General features: G+C 46.8%; 2 protein-coding genes across 2 annotated transcripts in view; both read right to left on the bottom strand.

Moving 5' to 3' along the window:
• Positions 1-1,967: 1,967 nt before the first annotated feature.
• LOC106728233 (glucagon-like peptide 2 receptor) lies at positions 1,968-5,840 on the bottom strand. Its single transcript, XM_014549818.1, has 3 exons — positions 5,751-5,840; positions 4,040-4,081; positions 1,968-2,875 (listed from the first exon to the last, which is right to left on the bottom strand). The coding sequence occupies exons 1-3, from the start codon at positions 5,838-5,840 to the stop codon at positions 2,540-2,542; spliced, it is 468 nt and encodes a 155-aa protein (XP_014405304.1). The 3' UTR covers positions 1,968-2,539.
• Positions 5,334-23,182, bottom strand: part of GLP2R (glucagon-like peptide 2 receptor) — a 46,335-nt gene continuing 28,486 nt past the window's right edge. The window contains exons 11-13 of the mRNA XM_014549816.1: positions 16,281-16,419; positions 7,389-7,430; positions 5,334-6,252 (exon numbers count right to left, since the gene is read on the bottom strand). Coding sequence (XP_014405302.1) covers positions 5,917-6,252; positions 7,389-7,430; positions 16,281-16,419 — 517 coding nt within the window. The 3' untranslated portion in view covers positions 5,334-5,916. The remainder of the gene's footprint in view (positions 6,253-7,388; positions 7,431-16,280; positions 16,420-23,182) is intronic.

Below are 23,182 nucleotides of genomic sequence, written 5' to 3'. Positions count from 1 at the left end.
ATGGCCATTTGGATATATATATATATATATATATAACATCATTTGAGGGCCATACAAAGTGATCAACTTAAAAATTAACCTGTTATAATTTTTTTTAATTTATTTTATTGATTTTTTTACAGAGAGGAAGGGAGAGGGATAGAGAGTTAGAAACATCGATGAGAGAGAAACATCAATCAGTTGCGTCCTGCACACTCCCTACTGGGGATGTGCCCGCAACCAAGGTACATGCCCTTGACCGGAATCGAACCTGGGACCTTTCAGTCCGCAGGCCGATGCTCTACCCACTGAGCCAAACCGGTTAGGGCACCTATTATTTTAATTATTAGAAAGTAGTGTGTATGTGCCACCTCATCTGTGGAGTGAGGGGTCAAAGACATATTTACAAATGCTATGGAAAAAACCCCACTTACTTCTCCTATTAATGACAGGGTCCTGGATAATTGACCCCAGACAGCATCTATCACTTCCGAGACATTTCTGTCTTGTCTCATTTGATGCATGTGTCCCCAGCACCTACCCGGAACAAGCTGTGCTAGGTGCAAGCTGGGAATACAACATGGCCCCAGCTTTCTAGGAGCTAGTAGGCTCATGAGAAAAGGCAGGAATTTGCAGAAAGGAAAAATTAGAAGGACATATGATTTGGTGATTGAATTATGGATAATCTGGACACTGGAAAACAAACCTTGGTTATGCACTTGCCTATGCCTTTGCTTCAGTTTCCCCTGTTGCAAAGCAGAGCCAGGACTAGAGTGAGGGCAAGATGAGTGGTGACCTCAGATACAAAATTTAAGGGGGCAAAAATTCAGTAATCAAAAGAAATAATATTTTAATGCAGTAGCTTAAAAATAAAAATGAATGTTAAGAAGTCTACAGTGAGCAATATTAAAATGTTAAATAAAGCCATGATCCGACCATGCACTTGCATGAGCTGGCCTAACTCTCCTCACTCCCACCCGGGCCCTGGTTTCAATAGAACATTTGTTATAATGGCCTGTGGGCTGTAGTTTGCAGATTTCATTTTTTAAAATATTGCATTAAAATATTCCTGATCTTGACAGTTGAGGCTTTTTAGTACTCTCTTAAATTTGACACCCTCACTTACTCTAGTCCCAGTCCCACTGCAAAGTGTCCTTGAAAATAGGGTTGCCAGGTAAAACACAGGACGCACAATTAGCATGGAATTTTAAATACAATATGTGCCACAGGATATACTTATACAGGAAGGTTATTTATCTGGAATTCAAATTTAATTGAGCATCATGTATTTTCATTTGCTAAATTTGGCAACCCTACTTGAGAAGTAACATAGAGCCCCCCTCTAACACAAGGCAGTATTTAGTCCCATGGCAACATACCCCACCCACATACACATACGTTTTGCACACTATGAAAGAGACATTAACACCCCATTTCCATGGGATGCCCCTCCTTTGATCTTCTTTCAGCTTCTTGCCTTATAGTTTCAGCCACTGAGCCAGACCCAAATTGCCTGGGCCCCCCTCAGCCTCCAGAAGCACCCTCTTCTCAGGGTCTGGAGCACAACTCATTGCTCCAAGCCAGACCGGATCCCACTGTGCCCTCCTGGCATGTCAGATCAGCACAGTCCCATCCGTCCACCAAGCTGTCAGCATCCATTCCCATAGGGGCAGTGGGATTCTTATCAGCGGGCACTAGGGTCAGGGAGAGCAGTGGGCAAGCCTTGAGCACCAATGTGTCAGTGACAACCCAAAAATGGCCGAGAATGGGAGGGCAAGCTAGGCTTGAAGAAGCCACGCTCAGAAGGGCAAAGATGGGCGGAGCCAAAAAGAGAGGAAAGGACCAATGGGGACTTTCAGAGGGATTGGGGCCAACCCTGATAGGAAGGAGGACATTGATAAGAATCAAACAGAACTTCTGTGGACCACAGATGAAGAACTGAGATGGGGGCGGGGGGCGGGGGTTGAGGAGAAGACTGGACAAGGAAATGAATGGGGTTCTGGGCGGCGTGGGGTTGCACACTGTCTGAGGGGGGCGAGCGGGTAACAGCCGAGCTGTTGAATCCAAGACACCACTGGCTTTCTCCCACCATTGACCACTCAGGGGCTGCTCGTTTCTGCACACTGGGCTTGCATCAGAGTTATCTGGGATGATTGTTACACGACTCCCAACTCTGGCCATCGCTCCAGACGTACTTTCTTAGAATCATCCAGGAGCCCAACTCTGCATGTAAAACACTTCCCAGGTAGTCCTTATACACCCCAAACCCAGCCTCAGAGGGAAAAAGGAAGAGATACTGTCTGCCCCCTCTTTCATAGCAGACATCTCTCTGTATCTTGGGGCTCCATTCACTTGAATTTAGGGCCACACCAGAGGCTGGTGGTCATTCTGGAAAATTCGCCAGTGGAGGTTGTAGATGACAATGGCAGGCAGAAGCAGTGACTGTTTGCACAACCTCATCAGAGCATGAAGAACCTCGAGATAGACTTCATGTCAAAGTGGACCTGGTGCCGGGGAAGAGTGATGACGGCACCCCACACCACCTGTCGCAGGAGCCCGCCTACATCTCACTCTCCTCCAGAATCTCCTCCATGGTGTGGGCCTGGGTGAAGTCCCCCTCGCTGCTCTCGGACAGGCTGCGGCCCCAGCGCCAGGCTGTGTGGCCCCCGTGGGACCTGGTGCCCGGCTCCCCGAGGCCCTGCATGGTCAGCGGCAGGAGCTGCCCGCTGCCAGGCGAGGACTGTGACTTCTGCAGCGCCCTGGCACTGTCTCCCTTGGAGAGCTTCTTGGGATACTTCCCCAGGAACCGGAAGTTCTTCTCCAGGCCCCAGGCTCTGCAGCCCGAGTGGTGGGCCAGCAGGAAGCGGCCCCAGTGCCTCCGCAGCTCGGCCTTCACCTGCCGGGCGAGAAGAGGGCAGCGTTACTGTCTCAGAGTCATTTGGTCTTGGGTCCATTCACCAAATATTAATGAGAGGCTAACTCCGTGCCACCCTTGGGAAACCTATCAGATTGGGGGAGATGAACAGAGAGGAGTGAACAAATACCCGTGAGCCTACACATGGCAGTGACACTGTGAGTCCATTAAGCAGGACCATGGGGGAGGAGACAAACATTTGGGATAAGGTTGAACAGAAATGGAAAGGAAAGGACTGTGTCAAGGTGGCATTTGAGGCCCACCTGATGGGAGAAGATACAGAAGAGGCAGCCATGAGCAAGATGGAGGAGGGTTTGCTATCAAGAAGCTTATGTTCCAGGGCGAGGAGACAGAAATGAACATTTAAACCTGGAAAGATGAAAGGGGACTGGAAATACACCAATTCTACTGGAGAACTGTTCAGGAGAAACTGGTCTGGCCTCTGCCCCTCCCCCTTTCAGGACTTTCCAGAGGAGCAGAGAGCTGGTTGGGGATATGCAATGATCTATAATGATAAAAGCATAATATGCAAATCGATCGAGTGGCCGAACAACAGAAAGACCGTCAGGACATGGAAGACCTTCCGGACGAAGCCGGGGCTGGGAGGGCCGAGGCAGCCGGGGCTGCAAAGGCCTACTCTTGCACAAATTTCGTGCATCGGGCCTCTAGTGTTAATAATAAAAACCATCACTGTTATCAGGTATTGGGCCTTTCCCGTGAGCTTGGCATGCCCAGGACAACATTAGAGGGTAGGGACAGTTATTATTCCCACTTTACAGATGAGGAAACTGAGGCTCAAAGAGCCACAGTAACCTAACTAACTCAAAGCTCCTAAGTGGGTGAGTGGTGGCTTGAGCCCAGATTTTTGGACTGCCAAGGTTCAAGTTTGTTTCCTCTATCACACTAACACTTCCAGCAGGGCCAAGGTTGGGCTCTGAGCTTCCTTACACTCATTCCATCCCCTTTTCCCATTTCTCTCAGCTGCCCCTGCTCTCACCCCTCGAACTCACGGTACAAATGTGTCCCATTGCCTGATGGTCACTGCACACTCCCCATGGCACCATCACATAAACAGGAAACCCTGGGTGGCAGTAGGATGCCAGCCCAGCCTCACAGGAAGCTAGGATGGTAGCATGGAAAACATACCTCTCCATTGACAAAGCAGTACTGCAAGGCCACAAGTAGTCCCTGGAGTGAAAAGAAGAGGCGGCGTGAACTTCGATTCGGTAGAAGATGTGTCTGAGTTACTGGGAAAGCCCAAAGGCCTGCCCTGGTCCTAGTAGTCCCCAGGGGAGGCAGGCGACTACACTGCTCACACTAACCAGAGCTAGTCATACCGGTGAACTTGGATTTCCATCAGGTCTCTTCTTACTTTGACACCCACCGCGCGTATCAGCCTAAGTGTTTGCTTAGGTGCTCGTAGGTCAATGATGATTAAGTCCCAAAGACCCTATATCATTCATTCAACTATGCAAATACTGTGCCAGGCCACTGCCCATTTCTATTTGTCCACAGTAGGCATTAGCTAATTTTTTCCCTTCACTTGAATTCTTTCCTTTTGGAAACTGACCCTCCCCTACTTCCTAGGCTTCTGTCAGGGTCAATCATGGGACCCCCATGTTCTAGGATGACCATCACCACAATCTAATTAGTCCAAATGGTCATGTGATCCAAGCGAAGCCAACCTGAGTTCTTTTCACTGGGAAAGAAGAGAGGGTTGTACTCTCTTCCTAGATTTTCCAGCTTTATAGTCACAGCTTTATATTTCTGGGCATCTTGCCAGCTACATGGTGAAAACCCATCTAAGAATGATGCCAACAGAGAAAAAAAGTAGAGGCTGGAGATGGTGGAAGACAGAATTCTGATATTGTCTGAGTATCTGGATCAGCTATGCCTGATTCTGACATTTTTATTTATGTGAGATAGTAAATAGCCCTTTCTCTTGTCAAAATATTTTTTTTGAAGAGATAGATAATGTCACACCAGTGGTTTCTCATCACACTTAGCTTAAAATAAAATATAACCACAGAAGGCATTGCAGTGGTTCTCAACCTTCTGGCCCTTAAAATACAGTTCCTCACACTGTGCCCTCCTGGCATGTCAGATCAGCACAGTCCCATCCGTCCACCAAGCTGTCAGCATCCATTCCCATAGGGGCAGTGGGATTCTTATCAGCGGGCACTAGGGTCAGGGAGAGCAGTGGGCAAGCCTTGAGCACCAATGTGTCAGTGACAACCCAAAAATGGCCGAGAATGGGAGGGCAAGCTAGGCTTGAAGAAGCCACGCTCAGAAGGGCAAAGATGGGCGGAGCCAAAAAGAGAGGAAAGGACCAATGGGGACTTTCAGAGGGATTGGGGCCAACCCTGATAGGAAGGAGGACATTGATAAGAATCAAACAGAACTTCTGTGGACCACAGATGAAGAACTGAGATGGGGGCGGGGGGCGGGGGTTGGGGAGAAGACTGGACAAGGAAATGAATGGGGTTCTGGGCGGCGTGGGGTTGCACACTGTCTGAGGGGGGCGAGCGGGTAACAGCCGAGCTGTTGAATCCAAGACACCACTGGCTTTCTCCCACCATTGACCACTCAGGGGCTGCTCGTTTCTGCACACTGGGCTTGCATCAGAGTTATCTGGGATGATTGTTACACGACTCCCAACTCTGGCCATCGCTCCAGACGTACTTTCTTAGAATCATCCAGGAGCCCAACTCTGCATGTAAAACACTTCCCAGGTAGTCCTTATACACCCCAAACCCAGCCTCAGAGGGAAAAAGGAAGAGATACTGTCTGCCCCCTCTTTCATAGCAGACATCTCTCTGTATCTTGGGGCTCCATTCACTTGAATTTAGGGCCACACCAGAGGCTGGTGGTCATTCTGGAAAATTCGCCAGTGGAGGTTGTAGATGACAATGGCAGGCAGAAGCAGTGACTGTTTGCACAACCTCATCAGAGCATGTCAAAGTGGACCTGGTGCCGGGGAAGAGTGATGACGGCACCCCACACCACCTGTCGCAGGAGCCCGCCTACATCTCACTCTCCTCCAGAATCTCCTCCATGGTGTGGGCCTGGGTGAAGTCCCCCTCGCTGCTCTCGGACAGGCTGCGGCCCCAGCGCCAGGCTGTGTGGCCCCCGTGGGACCTGGTGCCCGGCTCCCCGAGGCCCTGCATGGTCAGCGGCAGGAGCTGCCCGCTGCCAGGCGAGGACTGTGACTTCTGCAGCGCCCTGGCACTGTCTCCCTTGGAGAGCTTCTTGGGATACTTCCCCAGGAACCGGAAGTTCTTCTCCAGGCCCCAGGCTCTGCAGCCCGAGTGGTGGGCCAGCAGGAAGCGGCCCCAGTGCCTCCGCAGCTCGGCCTTCACCTGCCGGGCGAGAAGAGGGCAGCGTTACTGTCTCAGAGTCATTTGGTCTTGGGTCCACTCACCAAATATTAATGAGAGGCTAACTCCGTGCCACCCTTGGGAAACGTATCAGATTGGGGGAGATGAACAGAGAGGAGTGAACAAATACCCGTGAGCCTACACATGGCAGTGACACTGTGAGTCCATTAAGCAGGACCAAGGTTGAACAGAAATGGAAAGGAAAGGACTGTGTCAAGGTGGCATTTGAGGCCCACCTGATGGGAGAAGATACAGAAGAGGCAGCCATGAGCAAGATGGAGGAGGGTTTGCTATCAAGAAGCTTATGTTCCAGGGCGAGGAGACAGAAATGAACATTTAAACCTGGAAAGATGAAAGGGGACTGGAAATACACCAATTCTACTGGAGAACTGTTCAGGAGAAACTGGTCTGGCCTCTGCCCCTCCCCCTTTCAGGACTTTCCAGAGGAGCAGAGAGCTGGTTGGGGATATGCAATGATCTATAATGATAAAAGCATAATATGCAAATCGATCGAGTGGCCGAACAACAGAAAGACCGTCAGGACATGGAAGACCTTCCGGACGAAGCCGGGGCTGGGAGGGCCGAGGCAGCCGGGGCTGCAAAGGCCTACTCTTGCACAAATTTCGTGCATCGGGCCTCTAGTGTTAATAATAAAAACCATCACTGTTATCAGGTATTGGGCCTTTCCCGTGAGCTTGGCATGCCCAGGACAACATTAGAGGGTAGGGACAGTTATTATTCCCACTTTACAGATGAGGAAACTGAGGCTCAAAGAGCCACAGTAACCTAACTAACTCAAAGCTCCTAAGTGGGTGAGTGGTGGCTTGAGCCCAGATTTTTGGACTGCCAAGTTCAAGTTTGTTTCCTCTATCACACTAACACTTCCAGCAGGGCCAAGGTTGGGCTCTGAGCTTCCTTACACTCATTCCATCCCCTTTTCCCATTTCTCTCAGCTGCCCCTGCTCTCACCCCTCGAACTCACGGTACAAATGTGTCCCATTGCCTGATGGTCACTGTACACTCCCCATGGCACCATCACATAAACAGGAAACCCTGGGTGGCAGTAGGATGCCAGCCCAGCCTCACAGGAAGCTAGGATGGTAGCATGGAAAACATACCTCTCCATTGACAAAGCAGTACTGCAAGGCCACAAGTAGTCCCTGGAGTGAAAAGAAGAGGCGGCGTGAACTTTTATTCAGTAGAAGATGTGTCTGAGTTACTGGGAAAGTCCAAAGGCCTGCCCTGGTCCTAGTAGTCCCCAGGGGAGGCAGGCGACTACACTGCTCACACTAACCAGAGCTAGTCATACCGGTGAACTTGGATTTCTATCAGGTCTCTTCTTACTTTGACACCCACCACGCGTATCAGCCTAAGTGTTTGCTTAGGTGCTCGTAGGTCAATGATGATTAAGTCCCAAAGACCCTATATCATTCATTCAACTATGCAAATACTGTGCCAGGCCACTGCCCATTTCTATTTGTCCACAGTAGGCATTAGCTAATTTTTTCCCTTCACTTGAATTCTTTCCTTTTGGAAACTGACCCTCCCCTACTTCCTAGGCTTCTGTCAGGGTCAATCATGGGACCCCCATGTTCTAGGATGACCATCACCACAATCTAATTAGTCCAAATGGTCATGTGATCCAAGCGAAGCCAACCTGAGTTCTTTTCACTGGGAAAGAAGAGAGGGTTGTACTCTCTTCCTAGATTTTCCAGCTTTATAGTCACAGCTTTATATTTCTGGGCATCTTGCCAGCTACATGGTGAAAACCCATCTAAGAATGATGCCAACAGAGAAAAAAAGTAGAGGCTGGAGATGGTGGAAGACAGAATTCTGATATTGTCTGAGTATCTGGATCAGCTATGCCTGATTCTGACATTTTTATTTATGTGAGATAGTAAATAGCCCTTTCTCTTGTCAAAATATTTTTTTTGAAGAGATAGATAATGTCACACCAGTGGTTTCTCATCACACTTAGATTAAAATAAAATATAACCACAGAAGGCATTGCAGTGTTTCTCAACCTTCTGGCCCTTAAAATACAGTTCCTCAATGTTGTGACCCAACCATAAAATTATTTTCGTTGCTACTTCATAACTGTAATGTTGCTACTGTTATGAATTGTAATGTAAATATCTGATATGCAAGATGGTCTTAGGCGACTCCTGTGAAAGGGTCGTTCGACCGCCAAAGGGGTCACGACCCACAGGTTGAGAACCGCTGCATTAAGGTGATCTGGGCTGTGTCTGTGTTATTGGCTTCTTGTATCACGCTTCCCCTCAGCCACTATATTCCAGCCTCGCAGGCCTCCTGGCTTCCCCCAGCATCTCAAGCTCATGTATTCATCACCTGTTGCTGTATAACTTCGTGCAGGGGTGGGGAATGTCCAGGCCGAGGCCTGTATCATTTGGTCTGGCCCTGCCAAGGCAATTGTTCTGGGCTGTGTCTGTGTTATTGGCTTCTTGTATCACGCTTCCCCTCAGCCACTATATTCCAGCCTCGCAGGCCTCCTGGCTTCCCCCAGCATCTCAAGCTCATGTATTCATCACCTGTTGCTGGATAACTTCGTGCAGGGGTGGGGAATGTCCAGGCCGAGGGCTGTATCATTTGGTCTGGCCCTGCCAAGGCAATCGTAGGCTGGACTTGAAATTCAATAATTCTAGGAGCTTTTTTTCATAGCAACATAATTTTTAAGCTGATAATTTTGTCTGGCCCTCCAATGATGTTATCAATATCCAAATGGCCTTTGGCAGAAAAAGGGTTCCCCACCCCTGACTTAGTGGATCAAAACAATAAAGATGTATCATCTCACATACTTTCTATGGGCCAAGACTCTGGCAGTGGCTTAGCTGGGCAGTCTGGTTCAGGGTCATTTTTCAGGTTGTCATCCAGAGGCTGGTTGGAACTTCAGTCATCTGAAGGCTTGACTTGCTCCCACGATGGCTCACACGCCTGGCAAGTTGTTGGTAGGAGGCCTCAGCGTCTCTCCAGAGAGCGGGTTGGTTGTCGTCATGACAGGGCAGCAGGCTTCCCCCAAAGGTGCAATTCAAGGGAGCAAGGCAGAGGCCACATACCTTCATGCCTACACGACTTCAGTGGTCACACATGTGAACCTCATTCAGTGTGCGAGAGGACTACACAAAGCCTCCAATACCAGGAGATAAACATCCTTGGGCGCCATCTTGGACACCGGCTACCACCTCCGAGTTCTTCCTCAGGTCCCTTCACACTTTTTGTTTTCAGAGTCATTCTTCTTTCAAATCTCTGCCTAACTTACTTTTCAAACTTCAGGTCTTAGCCCAAATATCATCTAAAAGAAAGGTCTTTCCTAACCACCCAATTTTTGGTGGCCATTCTATATTTTTCACACCAGAATTATACTATTTATTTGTCAATGTGATTATTATTATTATTATCTGTCCTTATTCCCCGCCCCTCCAAATAAGACTAGCATCCTTATCTAGCCTTTTCACTGCCAGATCCCCAGCACTTGAAACAAATGCCTGGGACATAATAGGAGCTCACCAATATGTGTTGAGTAAATAAGTGAATGACTGAATGAGTGAATGAATGAATGGGTCGGGTTTCTATAACTTACAACTAAGAGTCTTGCCCTGTATGTTGTTGTACCACTTGTAAACTATGATAGGACCATTTCTTTGTGACATCTTCCTAGTTATTTAGAATTGTGGACACCAGGATCACAATGAAAGCAATAGGCATTTTCAATGATAAAGAATTTGTGTAGGGGAAGTTTCAATAAAGGGAAAATTTTTTTCTGGATTCACTGCTTAATTGCCAGAGGTCTGCAATCAAAGACGCTTGAGTTAATGTTTGTTTCTACTGTTTTTTTTCCAGACTCCTGCAATTCCTGATTTGTTCAAGTCACATGTGATAACCTACCTCCCATAGCTTTCCCTGCGACCTGAGGGTCTGTGGGACCTGGGCTGTGTGTCTGATATATGAAGCTGGATAGGCATACAAGACCCAATTACTTGAGGGTTTACAGGAAGAATTTCACGAAAACCCAGAACTCACAAGGAAAAAACACATTCCAACACGAAGGTCATGGTGCAGGCTGACTCTCCCACTTCTCTTAAGAATATTTCTCTCAGCCCTGTTGCTGGTAAAGGAGATTCAGTACTGGTTTGTTTTTTTTAAATAATGAAATTGAGAAGGAATTATAAAATGTTGCCCTGGGGGAAGATTTTTATGCCTTTCCCCGTGGAAGCCAGAAATCTGGCTGCCGCATCAATCAAATACAGTGGGGCCTTGACTTACGAGTTTAATTCGTTCAGAGACCGAGCTCGTTAAGGAGCTCATTAAGGAGCTCGTTAACTCAAATTACTCTGTCAACTCAATGCAAAAAATCGGCCGAGAAACAGCTGGTATCTCAAAAAACTTGTTAGTCGGGACACTCATAAGTCAAGGCCCCCCTGTACTTGGCTTCTCCCCACCAGTGTGGCATTTCTGCCCTCTTATGTGGCTAGATATTCCAAGGCTATAGCTCCTAAACAGGAGCATGGTAATACCAAGCAATCACTTCACACATGCAATCTCATTGGAGGTTCACAGGTGCCCTGTATAGTTGGCAGGGCCAGTAGTATTTGCCTCTGGGCACTTGATAGTAGAAGGGTGGCTTGGAGAGTGCCAGAATTCTCATAAACGAGTTAGCTAAAATAGGATTCCACATCACAAACACGCCTTTCATTCCCTCGGGTCCTTGATTCACTGTTTCAGGAACATCCTGGAGTCTGGTTAACTTGCATTCAAGGTAAAGCAAATGCAAATGGAGAGGTCCCACAGAACATACCTCACCACCGCGTGGCACTCTCTCCAAAGAGTCCTCGATGGGAGGAAGCTGGTGAAAGGCGCTAGGCAACAAGGCCTTGGAAGAGTGAAAGACCCTCCAAAGCAGCAAAAAAAGGAGGCTGTTAGATCCCATGTTGATTCCTGCGGATTCACCACAATATGTACCAGGATGTATGTATGCACCCACGCACCTGCCCACCCATATTCTCACCTCTGCCTGGTGGGGTGGAGGGGAACAGTGTAGGGTATTCAGAAGGTGGGACGCCTCTGACTACGCACAGGCCTCCAAGTGTGTTTTCTGGCTCAGGCCACCAAGCCACTCTGATTGCTCACATTCCTCAGTGTTGCATGGTGGTGAGCAGAGCTCTACGTGGCTGTGGAACCAAAGGATCCAGTGTGGTAGCTGGTCTCCAGAGGTGGCCCCAATGATTCCTCCCCTCTCAGTAGGCATATGCTCATCCTCACATCAAGAGGTGGGTGGACCTTATTTTTCCCTTGAATCTGGGATTAACTTGTGACTTTTTCTACCAATACCATGTGGTAAAAGTGATATTGTGGGGCTTCCAAGCCCGTGCCTCAAGAAGGTTGGAAGTTTCTTATTTCTCTCCCTCAAAACATTTGTTCTTGGGATGCTGCAAGGGTCCAGCTGCCATGGTGGGTGATGCCCACGTTGCATGGAGAGGCCACATGAAGGAGAACTGCGATGCTCTAATGGATAACTTCAGCTGAGCTCAGCCAACAGCCCAGGTCAATGTCCAGTCATGTGAATGAGCCATCTTGGGTGTTCCAGCCCAATTGAGCCTTCAGATGTTTGCATCCCCAGCCAAATATTACACGTATCAAAAGGACCATCCTGCTGAGTCCAGATGGCCCAGCTCATGGAATCATTAAAGATAATAACATGATTACTGCTTTAAGCCAGGAAGTTTTGTAGGAGTTCGTTGCATAGCAATAGATGATCCAAACACGCTCCCTTGCCAGGAGGGTACGATAGGCTAGAATTCCTTCTCAGAAATCTGTCCTTTAGGGGGGAAAATGGCCACCAAATACTAATGAGATAACAGCTGCAGCTTTTTATTGTTGTTGTTTTTTTTCTCATTTAGAATTACCCTTTAAAGAAGATTAAGCCCAAACAACATAGGAAACCCAAATTACTAAACCTTAGCTATTGAAATTTCCCAAAGGATTGACATAAATGAAACATGGTTTCATGATGAAAAATAGTTATTGATTATTTTTCAGTTCAAAGCTACACAAAATTCAGCTCTAAAAAGAGCCACTGTCCAACTGCTCTGACCCCGCCTCAGGCTCTGTCCCCTGGGCCTTTCATGAGCATGCAGGGGGCAGGCACACGTCTCCACTCTGTCCACAGAATCGCAGCACCTGACCCTGTCTGCTGGCACATCTTTAAGACTCTGATATAGGGAATTGGGCGTCTCCTGGTTCTGACCCTCATGGGCACCTGAGGGGCATGATGGCATAATAGTTACAAGCAAGGTCTTAACCTCCCTGCATACAAATCTCATATTTGTCACTTACTAGTATTTGCAAGTTCTCCTCTGAGTCTGAGCTCCTTCATTTTGAAAATGGTATAATAATTTCTCCCTCACAAGATAATGTGGGGATCCAATGAGATTGAAAGCGTTTGGGAGTAAACAGATATTTTCAAGTGTACCATTTTAATGCCTGTGCTGGCATTCTTACTATATTCTTTGTGTTATTTTCCTAGTGTTTGTACCAAAGATTACAATATGCATCTTAACTTATCATAATCTATTTCATGTTAATACTCACAATTCTGGCAAAATATAGAAACTTTCCTTCAATACAGCTCCATTTCCTCCTTGTTTTTTTGTGCTACTATTGTCATAACATATTAGATCTTTATACAATACAGTTTAAAACAATAATAGAATTTATAATTATTTTTTGCAATCTTATGCCTTTAAAATCAGCTCAATAAAGAAGAAAATATATATTTATATCTTTCACATTTACCTATGTGTTTACCTATTTCTTCTTGTGGATTTGCATTATTGACTAATGTCATTTTCTTCCAGCCTGACAGATGTCCCATGGTACTTCTCTTAAGGAGGGTTTGCTAGCAATAAGTTATCTGAGTCTTTATGTCTTTATTTTACCTTAAGTTTGAAATAATCTTGCTAAATATAGAATCCTTGATTAAATTATTTTTCATGCAGTACTTTGATTATGTCATCTCACTGCTTTCTGGCCTCCATTGTTTCTGATCTTAGTCAGCTGTAATTGTATTGTTGGTCCCCATATGCAATGAGTCATTTTTCTCTTGTTACTTTCATTTTTGTTTTGTTAATCCTCACCCAAGGATATTTTTTCCATTGCTTTTTCATAGAGAGTGGAAGGGAAATTGATTTTTAAAGAGAGTGGAAGGGAGGGGGAGAGGCAGAGAGAGAAACATGGATGTGAGAGAGACACATCAACCGGTTGCCTCCCACTTGCTCCTCACCCAGGGTGGGGAGCAAATCCAAAACCCAGGTACCTGCCCTTGACTGGCAATCAAGCCCTCCCCATATGCAATGAGTCATTTTTCTCTTGTTACTTTAGTTTTTGTTTTGTTAATTCTCACATGAGGATGTTTTTTCCATTGCTTTTTCATAGAGAGTGGAAGGGAGGAGAGAGAGAGAGAGAGAGAGAGAGAGAGAGAGAGAGAGAGAGAGAGAAACATGGATGTGAGAGAGACATATCAACCGGTTGCCTCCCACTCACTCCCCACCCAGGGTGGGGAGCAAATCTGAAACCCAGGTACCTGCCCTTTACTGACAATCAAGCCTGGAACCCTTTGGTGTGCAGGCAGATGCTCCAACCACTTAGAAACACTGGCCAGGGCTCTCTTGTTACTTTCAGGATTTTCTCTTTGTATTTGGCTTCCAAAAGTTTAACTATAGTGTTTCTAGATATGAATCTCTTTGCTTTATCCTCTTTGGAGCTCATTGAGTTTCCTGGATGCTTAGATTAATGTTTTTCATCAAATTTTTCTCTTTGTATTTGGCTTCCAAAAGTTTAACTATAATGTTTCTAGATGTGAATCTCTTTGCTTATCCTATTTGGAGCTCGTGGAGTTTTCTGGATGCCTAGATTAAAGTTTTTCATCAAACTTGGGAAGTTTTCAACCATTTTTTTCTCCAAATGATTTTCTACTTTTTCTTATCTCCCTTCTCCTTCTGGGACTCCTCTATGTGTATGTTGGTTTTCTTGATGGCATTCCGCAGATATCTGAAGCTCTATTATTTTTCTTCATTCTTTTTGTTTGTTTGTTTCTCAGACTGGGTAATTGTAACTGAACTTTCTTCAAGTTCATTGATGCTTTCTTATGCCACCTTAATCTGATACTGAGCCTCTCTGCCCTAGCTAGGATCACAGCCTCAGGCTGTGACATTGTTTTTCCTTGTTCTTTTGCCACTAAGACCATTACTGTATCTGACAAGGCCCAGGAGTATGGGCTTTTTATGCTCTCTGATCTACATTAAGTCAGGCCCTTTCTTCAATGAAGCTTATAGTTTTCACTAGAATTTGCTAATTGATGGAGCAAGGGTTGGAGGACAAGAACAGTCTCTGGAAAAAAAACACATAGATTCCCATTGCTCTTACTCAAGTAAGTTCAGTAATTCTTCTTGAATAAACTCTTCTCAGTCTTTTGTGTGCCTTTGGTTGATTTCCAGGGTCCTGAAATAGATGTTGTTGACAATTTTGTCCAATTTTATATTTGCAGGAAAAAAACAACATAGATTCCCATTGCTCTTACTCGAGCGAGTTCAGTAATTCTTCTTGAATAAACTCTTCTCAATCTTTTGTGTGCCTTTGGTTGATTTCCAGGGTCCTGAAATGGATGTTGACAATTTTGTCCAATTTTATATTTGTTTCTTGCAGATAGGACTTGCTGAGCTCCTCTCTTATCCATTCTGAAAATCCTGCTCCTATGCTGGCATTCTGAGATCATTAATTCCAACATTACTGCTGTACAGGACCTTTTGTGTGTCCACACTATTTGTGGTAGTCTTTTGCATTAGTGGCCTTTGCTGATGAGCCATGCCTCCCAGTTTTCATGGCACGTTCAGTCTCCTCCCCTTCAGCCCAGGTTGGGTCTATGACTTGCTTTAAATAGTAGAATGCATTACTAGTATCACTATGTGACTTCCAGGGCCGGGCATTTAGGAGGCCTGAAAGCTCCTGCTTTTGTGCGCTGGGGAGCCCTGAACTGCCATGTAGAAGTTCAGCTCCCCTGCCAGAGAAACCATGGTGAGGGGACATGCAGCAAGTGCAAGGCTTTAGGGCTGTATGGGACTGAGGGATGTGGTTGGCAGTGAGAAATGAAGCCCCAGAACCTTCACCCAAATAAAGCCGCTCTGGCCAGCCCTAGCCATTCGAGCCTTTCCAGCTTAGGCACCAGACATCTGAGTGGAAAAGCCATCTTGGAAGTTCCAACCCTTGCAGGCATCACGTGGGTCAGAGATGAACCATCCTTGTTATGTCCTACATGGATTTCAGACCCCCAGAATCATGAGAATGATAGTTACTGTCATTTCAAACTGCTGAGTAATGGATAACAATTCAAGCAATGAGTAATTAAAATACCAACCTCCCATCTCACATACTGATGCTTCCCAGGTAAATTAACCACAGCTGGCCTCCGGTTTCAATGGATAACAATTCAAGCAATGAGTAATTAAAATACCCAGGTAAATTAACCACAGCTGGCCTCCGGTTTTTTGTTTCAGCCCCCCCACATCTGTCAAGGTTCAAGAGCCTCCTGGTCTCAACTCATTGGTCCCTACCTACGTTTTTTGTGTTCTGAGGACATCACCTGAAGTATACACAACAATCATTTTGCACAATGTTCTGCAGAGGACCCAGCAAAAATAGCCACTTAATAAAAGGTTTCACGTTGACACTCACAGTTAATATGATCATGAGTCACACCAACTATTACATCCCAGGAAACAGGCCACTTATCCCTTCTTAGTCACCACATCATGCTGGCAGGATCAAGGCAACACCTCCATCTACATACCCTTCTATGGCCAAAGGCCCTCACTGATAAAGCCTGCTGATTCCAGAACTTTTATTTCCATCCGTGGGCTTTCTCAATTTTGAGTCTGTTTGGATCAAGGGCATTTTGTTTTCTACAAAGCCAAGGCATCCTGGTTCAGACACCTACTTACATGGAAGGAGCTCAGAGTCAACTGGATGAAGAGTCGTACAAGTCTTGAAAATCCTTGAACTTGATCATCAGTGACAAAAGAGAAGAGAATCTCGTGAACACCCAATAAAGGGATGAGAACCAGCGTTGATTTTGCCAACCTACAACGACAACCAAATTACTGTCATGAGGGCCCCATTGGGAATAGGCAACATTTCCTGCTCTTCTGTGCATGCCTTTATTGTAGCTGTTATCATGTTAATAAACAGTTGATTTTCCAGTTTGTTTTCTTGGCTACACATTGACTGCCTTAAGGGCCAGTGTGGTCTTGTTCATTGGTGCATCTGAACACTTGGCTCATGGCAGATGCTCAGAAAACATGAATTGAATGAATGAATGAATTCCCCTATATGGATTATGACACACCTACAGATATATCTACATTTTGCCTGATGGTAGATTGCCATGCACACAGCTATCACCCTGGGCCCTACACCTCTACTAGCTTTGACAAATGTCCTATTACCTGGCTAGCTGGTGCCTCTGTCTCTTTCTCTATTCAGGACTTGTGATGTCAGTGCTTTCTTGGGTCACAGAGCCACTAAGCGCCAAATACCTGCCTGGAAGCAGGGCTTCTGACTTCACAGTCAGGCCCTGCACACTCCACCCAGCTCCACCCCAGCCCCACGCTGCCCCAGAACCCCGGTGACGCCGAGGAAATGAGAAACTGATCCTCCTCGTAAAAAGTGCCGTGTGGGAGCTCCCTGTTGTATAAACCATACACAAAAAAGACAAACATTCCTTTGTACCACCCACGTGCAAAGCTCACAGCTGGGGCCCACCCTCCCATCTCACATACCGGTGCTTCCCAAACACGGCTATTTGACTATTAGAATTCCCCACAGAGCTATGTTTGTACATACACATCCTCCTGAGAAACTGATCCTCCTCGTAAAAAGTGCCGTGTGGGAGCTCCCTGTTGTATAAACCATACACAAAAAAGACAAACATTCCTTTGTACCACCCACGTGCAAAGCGCACAGCTGGGGCCCAACCTCCCATCTCACATACCGGTGCTTCCAAACACGGCTATTTGACTATTAGAATTCCCTACAGAGCTATGTCTATACATACACATCCTCCTGGTCCCAGGGACGGGGCTCTGAAGCAAGACCTCTGGAGTCTGGGTCCCGGGAATGTGAATTTTTAAGGAGCCACCTTTGGAAACAACTGCTCTTTACCACTGAGCTGCTTCTTGATGTAAAGCTGACTACATTAGCACTGTGATTCATATTCAGGGCACAAACAAAGCTACTGTTTTATACCTACGGGGGGCAAAGAGCTCAACTGTAATGATTTTTTTTAGCCCAACTCCCTTTCTTAAAGGTCTAGACTAGGAGATTTCCCCAAACCCCATCGAATTAAAGAGGTAGGACCATGGAGGGTCGGCAGCAGCTAATGGGCAGTGTCTTCCAGAAGGTGTATCTCTGCCCAAGAGAGAACAGTGCTTACCATGAATCCGTGATTCATATTCAGGGCACAAACAAAGCTACTGTTTTATACCTACGGGGGCAAAGAGCTCAATTTTAATGATTTTTTTTTAGCCCAACTCCCTTTCTTAAAGGTCTAGACTAGGAGATTTCCCCAAACCCCATGGAATTAAAGAGGTAGGGAGGGTCGGCAGCAGCTAATGGGCAGTGTCTGCCAGAAGGTGTATCTCTGCCCAAAAGAGAACAGTGCTCACCATGAACCCTGTGTCTCTGAGGGCCGTTCAAATGCAATGTCATCAAGGAAACAACACCGCTCTCCTTTGTGCCCTAAAAGCACCTAAAGCCTGTACCAGCTGAGCAGGAGTCACCCAGAAAGAGGGACCCCACCCAGGCGCCTGGACTGCGTGTCCCTCGGGCTTGACCATCAAGAGTGGCCAAGGATGCCCTGACCTGTTTGGCTCAGTGGATAGAGCGTTGGCCTGGGGACTGACGGGTCCCAGGTTCGATTCCGGTCTAGGGCATGTACCTTGGTTGCGGGCACATCCCCGGTGGGGGGTGTGCAGCAGGCAGCTGATCGATGTTTCTCTCTCATCGATGTTTCTAACTCTCTATCCCTCTCCCTTCCTCTCTGTAAAAAAAATAAAAATATTTTTAAAAAAAAGAGCAGCCAAGGAGTGGGAGCCTGAGACACAGGCCTGGTTATGTGGTTGGCCTGTGCCACGCTCACATGCTCTGCTACCCTCAGGCCGCCCACACAGCACGCACTTAGCTAAGCAACAGGAAGGTCTCCCACGGAGAGACCATTTCAAGAGTTTATTGTTGTTTTGAATTTCCAAGAGTGCTTTAAAGCCCTCTAGCTCGGAGGTTGCACAGTGGCAACATGAGCTGTAGGAAGTGGTTTTTGTTACTGAAGCCACCTTTAATTGGTAGGGAGACTTTAAGCAATGATGTCCAGATTTCCAGCTTCTTCTGAAAAAATGGGGAGATCGGGCCCAAATGCCTGCCCAGCAATCGTCAGCTACAGCCTGGTGGTGGCTGTCCCTTTAGAGGGAACATGTTTACCAACCCCTAACCTACCTGCTGGGCCCTCGCAAGTGTTTGAGTTTGTGCCCCTCGTTTATTTTTCAACTTTAATCATCTGTTTTTTATTTAAATTACTGAGTTTGCCCTGGCCAGTGTGGCTCAGTTGGTTGGTGCCATCCTGTGACTGAAAGGTAGCAGGTTCGATTCTAGTCAGGGCATATGGCCAGGTTGCAGGCTCGATCCCTGGTAGGGGAGTGCAGGAGGCAGTTGATCAATGTATTGCTCTCACATCCATGTGTCTCTTTCTCTTCCCTCCTTAGTAACCCCCACTTCTTGGGATGGGTGTCGCCTCACCTCATTCTAACTTCTCCTTAGGCAAAGTACTATTTGTGTTCCTGTTCAGATAAAAATCCATAAATATTTATAGCAGTTTACTCTTATGAACTGAGTTTATGTTTATTTTTCAACTTTAATCATCTGTTTTTTATTTAAATTACTGAGTTTGCTCTGGCCAGTGTGGCTTAGTTGGTTGGTGCCATCCTGTGACTGAGAGGTGGCAGGTTCGATTCTAGTCAAGGCATATGGCCAGGTTGCAGGCTCAATCCCTGGTAGGGGGAGTGCAGGAGGCAGCTGATCAATGTATTGCTCTCACATCCATGTGTCTCTTTCTCTTCCCTCCTTTCCTCTCTAAAAATCAATTAAAAATCTTTAAAAACAGCCACACCAAATGGCTTAGTTTATTGCAGTCATTTAGCTATTCAATAAATATTTACAGTGGGGAAAGGGGAGCTAGGGTCAAAAGCAGTAGAGTATCTGGGGCCTGGGTTCAAATCCCAACAGGGACAGTAACTAAGGCCTGGGTTCAAATCCCAATGCTACCAATTGCTAGCAGTGTGACCTTGGGCAAATTATTTAACCTTTTTATTGGTAAAAATGAGGACTACAAATACTAATATAATATAAAATATTGAAATAAAAATAAAATATTACTACTAATACTAACAACTGGAAATGTCATCATAAGGATTAACACATGGTAAACCCTCCAAATAAATGGTATTTGCTACATAATGAATGATCACTAAAATTTAGCTATCCCTATATCTAAAGAAGCCCTCCTTGCCCTCAAGTTGCTTACAACCTCAATGATTTTGATCAATTTTACTTCCATTTGTGATATTTTTCATCTTTGCCCACCAGAAAGTCCTTTCAGGAAGGGCTCTGGGGTTTAGCATGTTAAATGATTCTCCTTTGTGAATCCATAAGCGCTCTGCCCCACCCATCAGATGGATGGTTAAGACGGTTTATCTAGAGCAGCAGTTCTCAACCTGTGGGTCGAGACCCCTTTGAGGGTCGAACCATCCTTTCACAAGGGTCACCTAAGACCATCGGAAAACACATATATAATTACATATTTTTTTTGTGATTAATCACTATGCTTTAATTATGTTCAATTTGTAACAATGAAATTGGGGGTCACCACAAAATGAGGAACTGTATTAAAGGGTCGCGGCATTAGGAAGGTTGAGAACCACTGATCTAGAGGAAGTGAGCCACCTCCATGCTGGAACCACCAAGAACAGAGATCATGGACCACGCAGAGGTCTGCGGGTGTCTGTGGGCATCCCAGGGCCTTGCTCGCCTGCAGGTGGGGCTCAGCTGTCCCTCCCAGCCCAGTCTGAGGAGCTGGTTACAGTTGCCTCCACTTGAGGAGCAGAAGCCTAGAAACAAGGGCTGGGCCTACAGAAGGTTCCCCAGGTCCTAGCAGCTTGCCTCTTTGGCAAGGTCTAAATGTGTTTAGTTTAAACTTTCCTAAAATAGACTCCTGGAGGGGGATCAATTCTTGAGAGCGACTTCCTGAAAGTTCTCAAAATCTGGGAGAGTTGGAGGTAGAACTGTTCCTACCAGAGTTTGTATAAAAATGCCTGTCACCCCCCTTCTCCCTACTCTAGCAGAGGGCTCTCATAGAAAACAAACATGGAGGGAGGTGTAGGGGAGAACCTTCCAGCGTGGAAGAGGCAGTGTGAGCTGGGGTGCTGACGGCCCATGAGGTGACCGGAAATGAGAACTTGGAAATGAGAGAGTTAGCACTGCTTAGAGAGAAGAGTGGGCAAACGTGTTCATCGCTGCTGTAGGACTCACCAGCCCAGGGCGTAAACTAAGGTGGCCTGGGTGTGTCCTGAGAGATAGGGCCCTGACATTTTGCTAATGAATAGGCACAGGCTAATCAATTTCACTGCACTCTGCCATTGAAAGTCAGTGAACAGAAAGCAGATGGCCAACCCAAATGGCAGGAAATACTACAGAAAAGCAGGAGGGTCTCAGGACTTAGCCAACTCTACCTGCGAAGACTGAAGAGTGACCCTCCCCTCACCAGGTAGGTGGGACCACAGGACAGTGGTGGTTGCGCAGGCCACCATCCATCAAGGATCCTTCATCACCAATTACTCTACTTGGATGACGTGATCACCAATGACGTTCTAGTGACCGCGCTGTGTTTCTGGATCTTCTGGTGTCAACTTTGCAAAGACTGGGGGCACTAGAAGGAGTCTCCACCCCACCCCCACCTTCCACAGTCTCTACAAATAAACAGTTGTATAGTCTGGTTTATATATTAGTCTCTTGTGAGTTCAGGGGGCATCAGTCAGCCCTGCAAAGTCTCAGCCCCTCGGGCACACTCATTGGTCCCCAGTACAGTCCCAGGTGGAGGCAAACTTGCCAAGATGAGGTGTCTCATCCTGGGAGGCCCCACGGTAGGCATGAACCCGCGTTTCTCTTTTCAAGCTTTTTCCTCACACAAGAGTGGGGAAAGGAAAAAGAAGTTTTCAGACGCATTGAGTGCGTCAGGCACAGCTACTCTTTCTCTCCCCAAAATAGCCAGGCCTAAATCACTGCTCAGCCCTGAGGGCCTCCCCGGTATCTTTAGTCACACTTCCCTCAATCCTTGCTCCCAATGGGGTGACACACTCCAGTGCTGTTAGAAAAAAAAAATAGAACTAAAGAAGGTAGTAGAAGTTCTATGTATATTAATTTTTACCCATCCTTTATCCTTTTCTATTTTTTGGTATATGTTATAATGTGCGTAACAGTTCCACAGACCATGTGTATATATGATGAGGGTCATGCTCACAATTTCTGTCCTAATAGAGATGCATGATCAGAAAGGTTTGGAAACCACTATCTTGGATAACTCCGAAGGAGACGTTGGGAAGGGGTATCAAGGCTGCTTAGAAACACATTAGCCATGGCCTGACCAGACAATTCCAGGCCTGGTTTCTCTAAAGCAGCGGTTCTCAACCTGTGGGTTGCGACCCCTTTGGGGGTCAAATGACCCTTTCACAGGGGTCTCCTAAGACCATCGGAAAACACATATATAATTACATATTGTTTTTGTGATTAATCACTATGCTTTAATTATGTTCAATTTGTAACAATGAAATTGGGGGTCACCACAACATGAGGAACTGTATTAAAGGGTCGCGGCGTTAGGAAGGTTGAGAACTACTGCATTAGAGCATCTGATCTGGTGGTCCCCCCTCTGCCTGTGTGTCAGAATCTCCTGGAGAAGTCGACTGTGAAAAGCCCAACGGTGGACTCCACCCCTCACTCCCTGAGTCAGAACACTCCGTGGAGGCTCACCAGCCTGTGTTTTCGGCCGAGTGTCAGGAGATGCTTAGCTATTAGATGGAAAACTATTAGAAGAACTGCTCTGGGCCTGGAGCATGGAGACCAAGTGGTACATGGTGGGCTTTGGGGGCACAAAGTGACAGGGTTTAGGCGCTCAGCCTTGGTGGAAAGTCTTCGGGAATGCTGTCCTCTGTGGGGTTTCCAGGGTGTTCGTGAGAGAACGGCTCCCCCTGAATGGACCCACACAGGGGAGACTAGAGCAGCTCTGCTCTTGGCCTGGGGCCTCCCCGCTCAGAGAGTGGCGAGAGAGGCTGGGCCTTGGGAAAAGAGCCAAAGCAACTGTCAGCCACTTGGAGGCTCGATCAGAGGCGCCAAGGACAGGGAGGCCCTGTGTGGTCCAGGCCAGCCCAAGTGGCCCAGGGCTGGGGTGTTTGCAAAAGAGTTGGGCCAACTACAGTGTATATTTTCCCAGTCCTGAACCACGTGTGTTTCTTCTTCTGACCTCCTGGAGGCGGGTAGGATTTGGGGTTTGAGTCCTGGGCAAATACCACTCATCACATCTGATTAGACTGGGACACCTGTGTCTATGGCCTCCCTTATCCTCATAACGAGGGGGAGGTGGACCTGGTGCGGACTCTCACTTTACACACCAGAAAACAGGCCCAGAAAGGCCAAGTGACTTGCCCAAGGTCAGTCGGTGAGTCTGAGGTCATGGCCAGCATCAGCCCTGCTGACTCGAGTTCCACACCAACGTCCCAGTCCTTGGCAAGTGAGTGTGAGCTCC

Source organism: Myotis brandtii, unplaced genomic scaffold (assembly GCF_000412655.1).
Source record: "Myotis brandtii unplaced genomic scaffold, ASM41265v1 scaffold573, whole genome shotgun sequence".
NCBI classification, from domain to species: domain Eukaryota; kingdom Metazoa; phylum Chordata; class Mammalia; order Chiroptera; family Vespertilionidae; genus Myotis; species Myotis brandtii.
The sequence above is the reverse complement of the archived record's forward strand: the minus strand, read 5'-3'. Positions and strand labels throughout refer to the sequence as shown.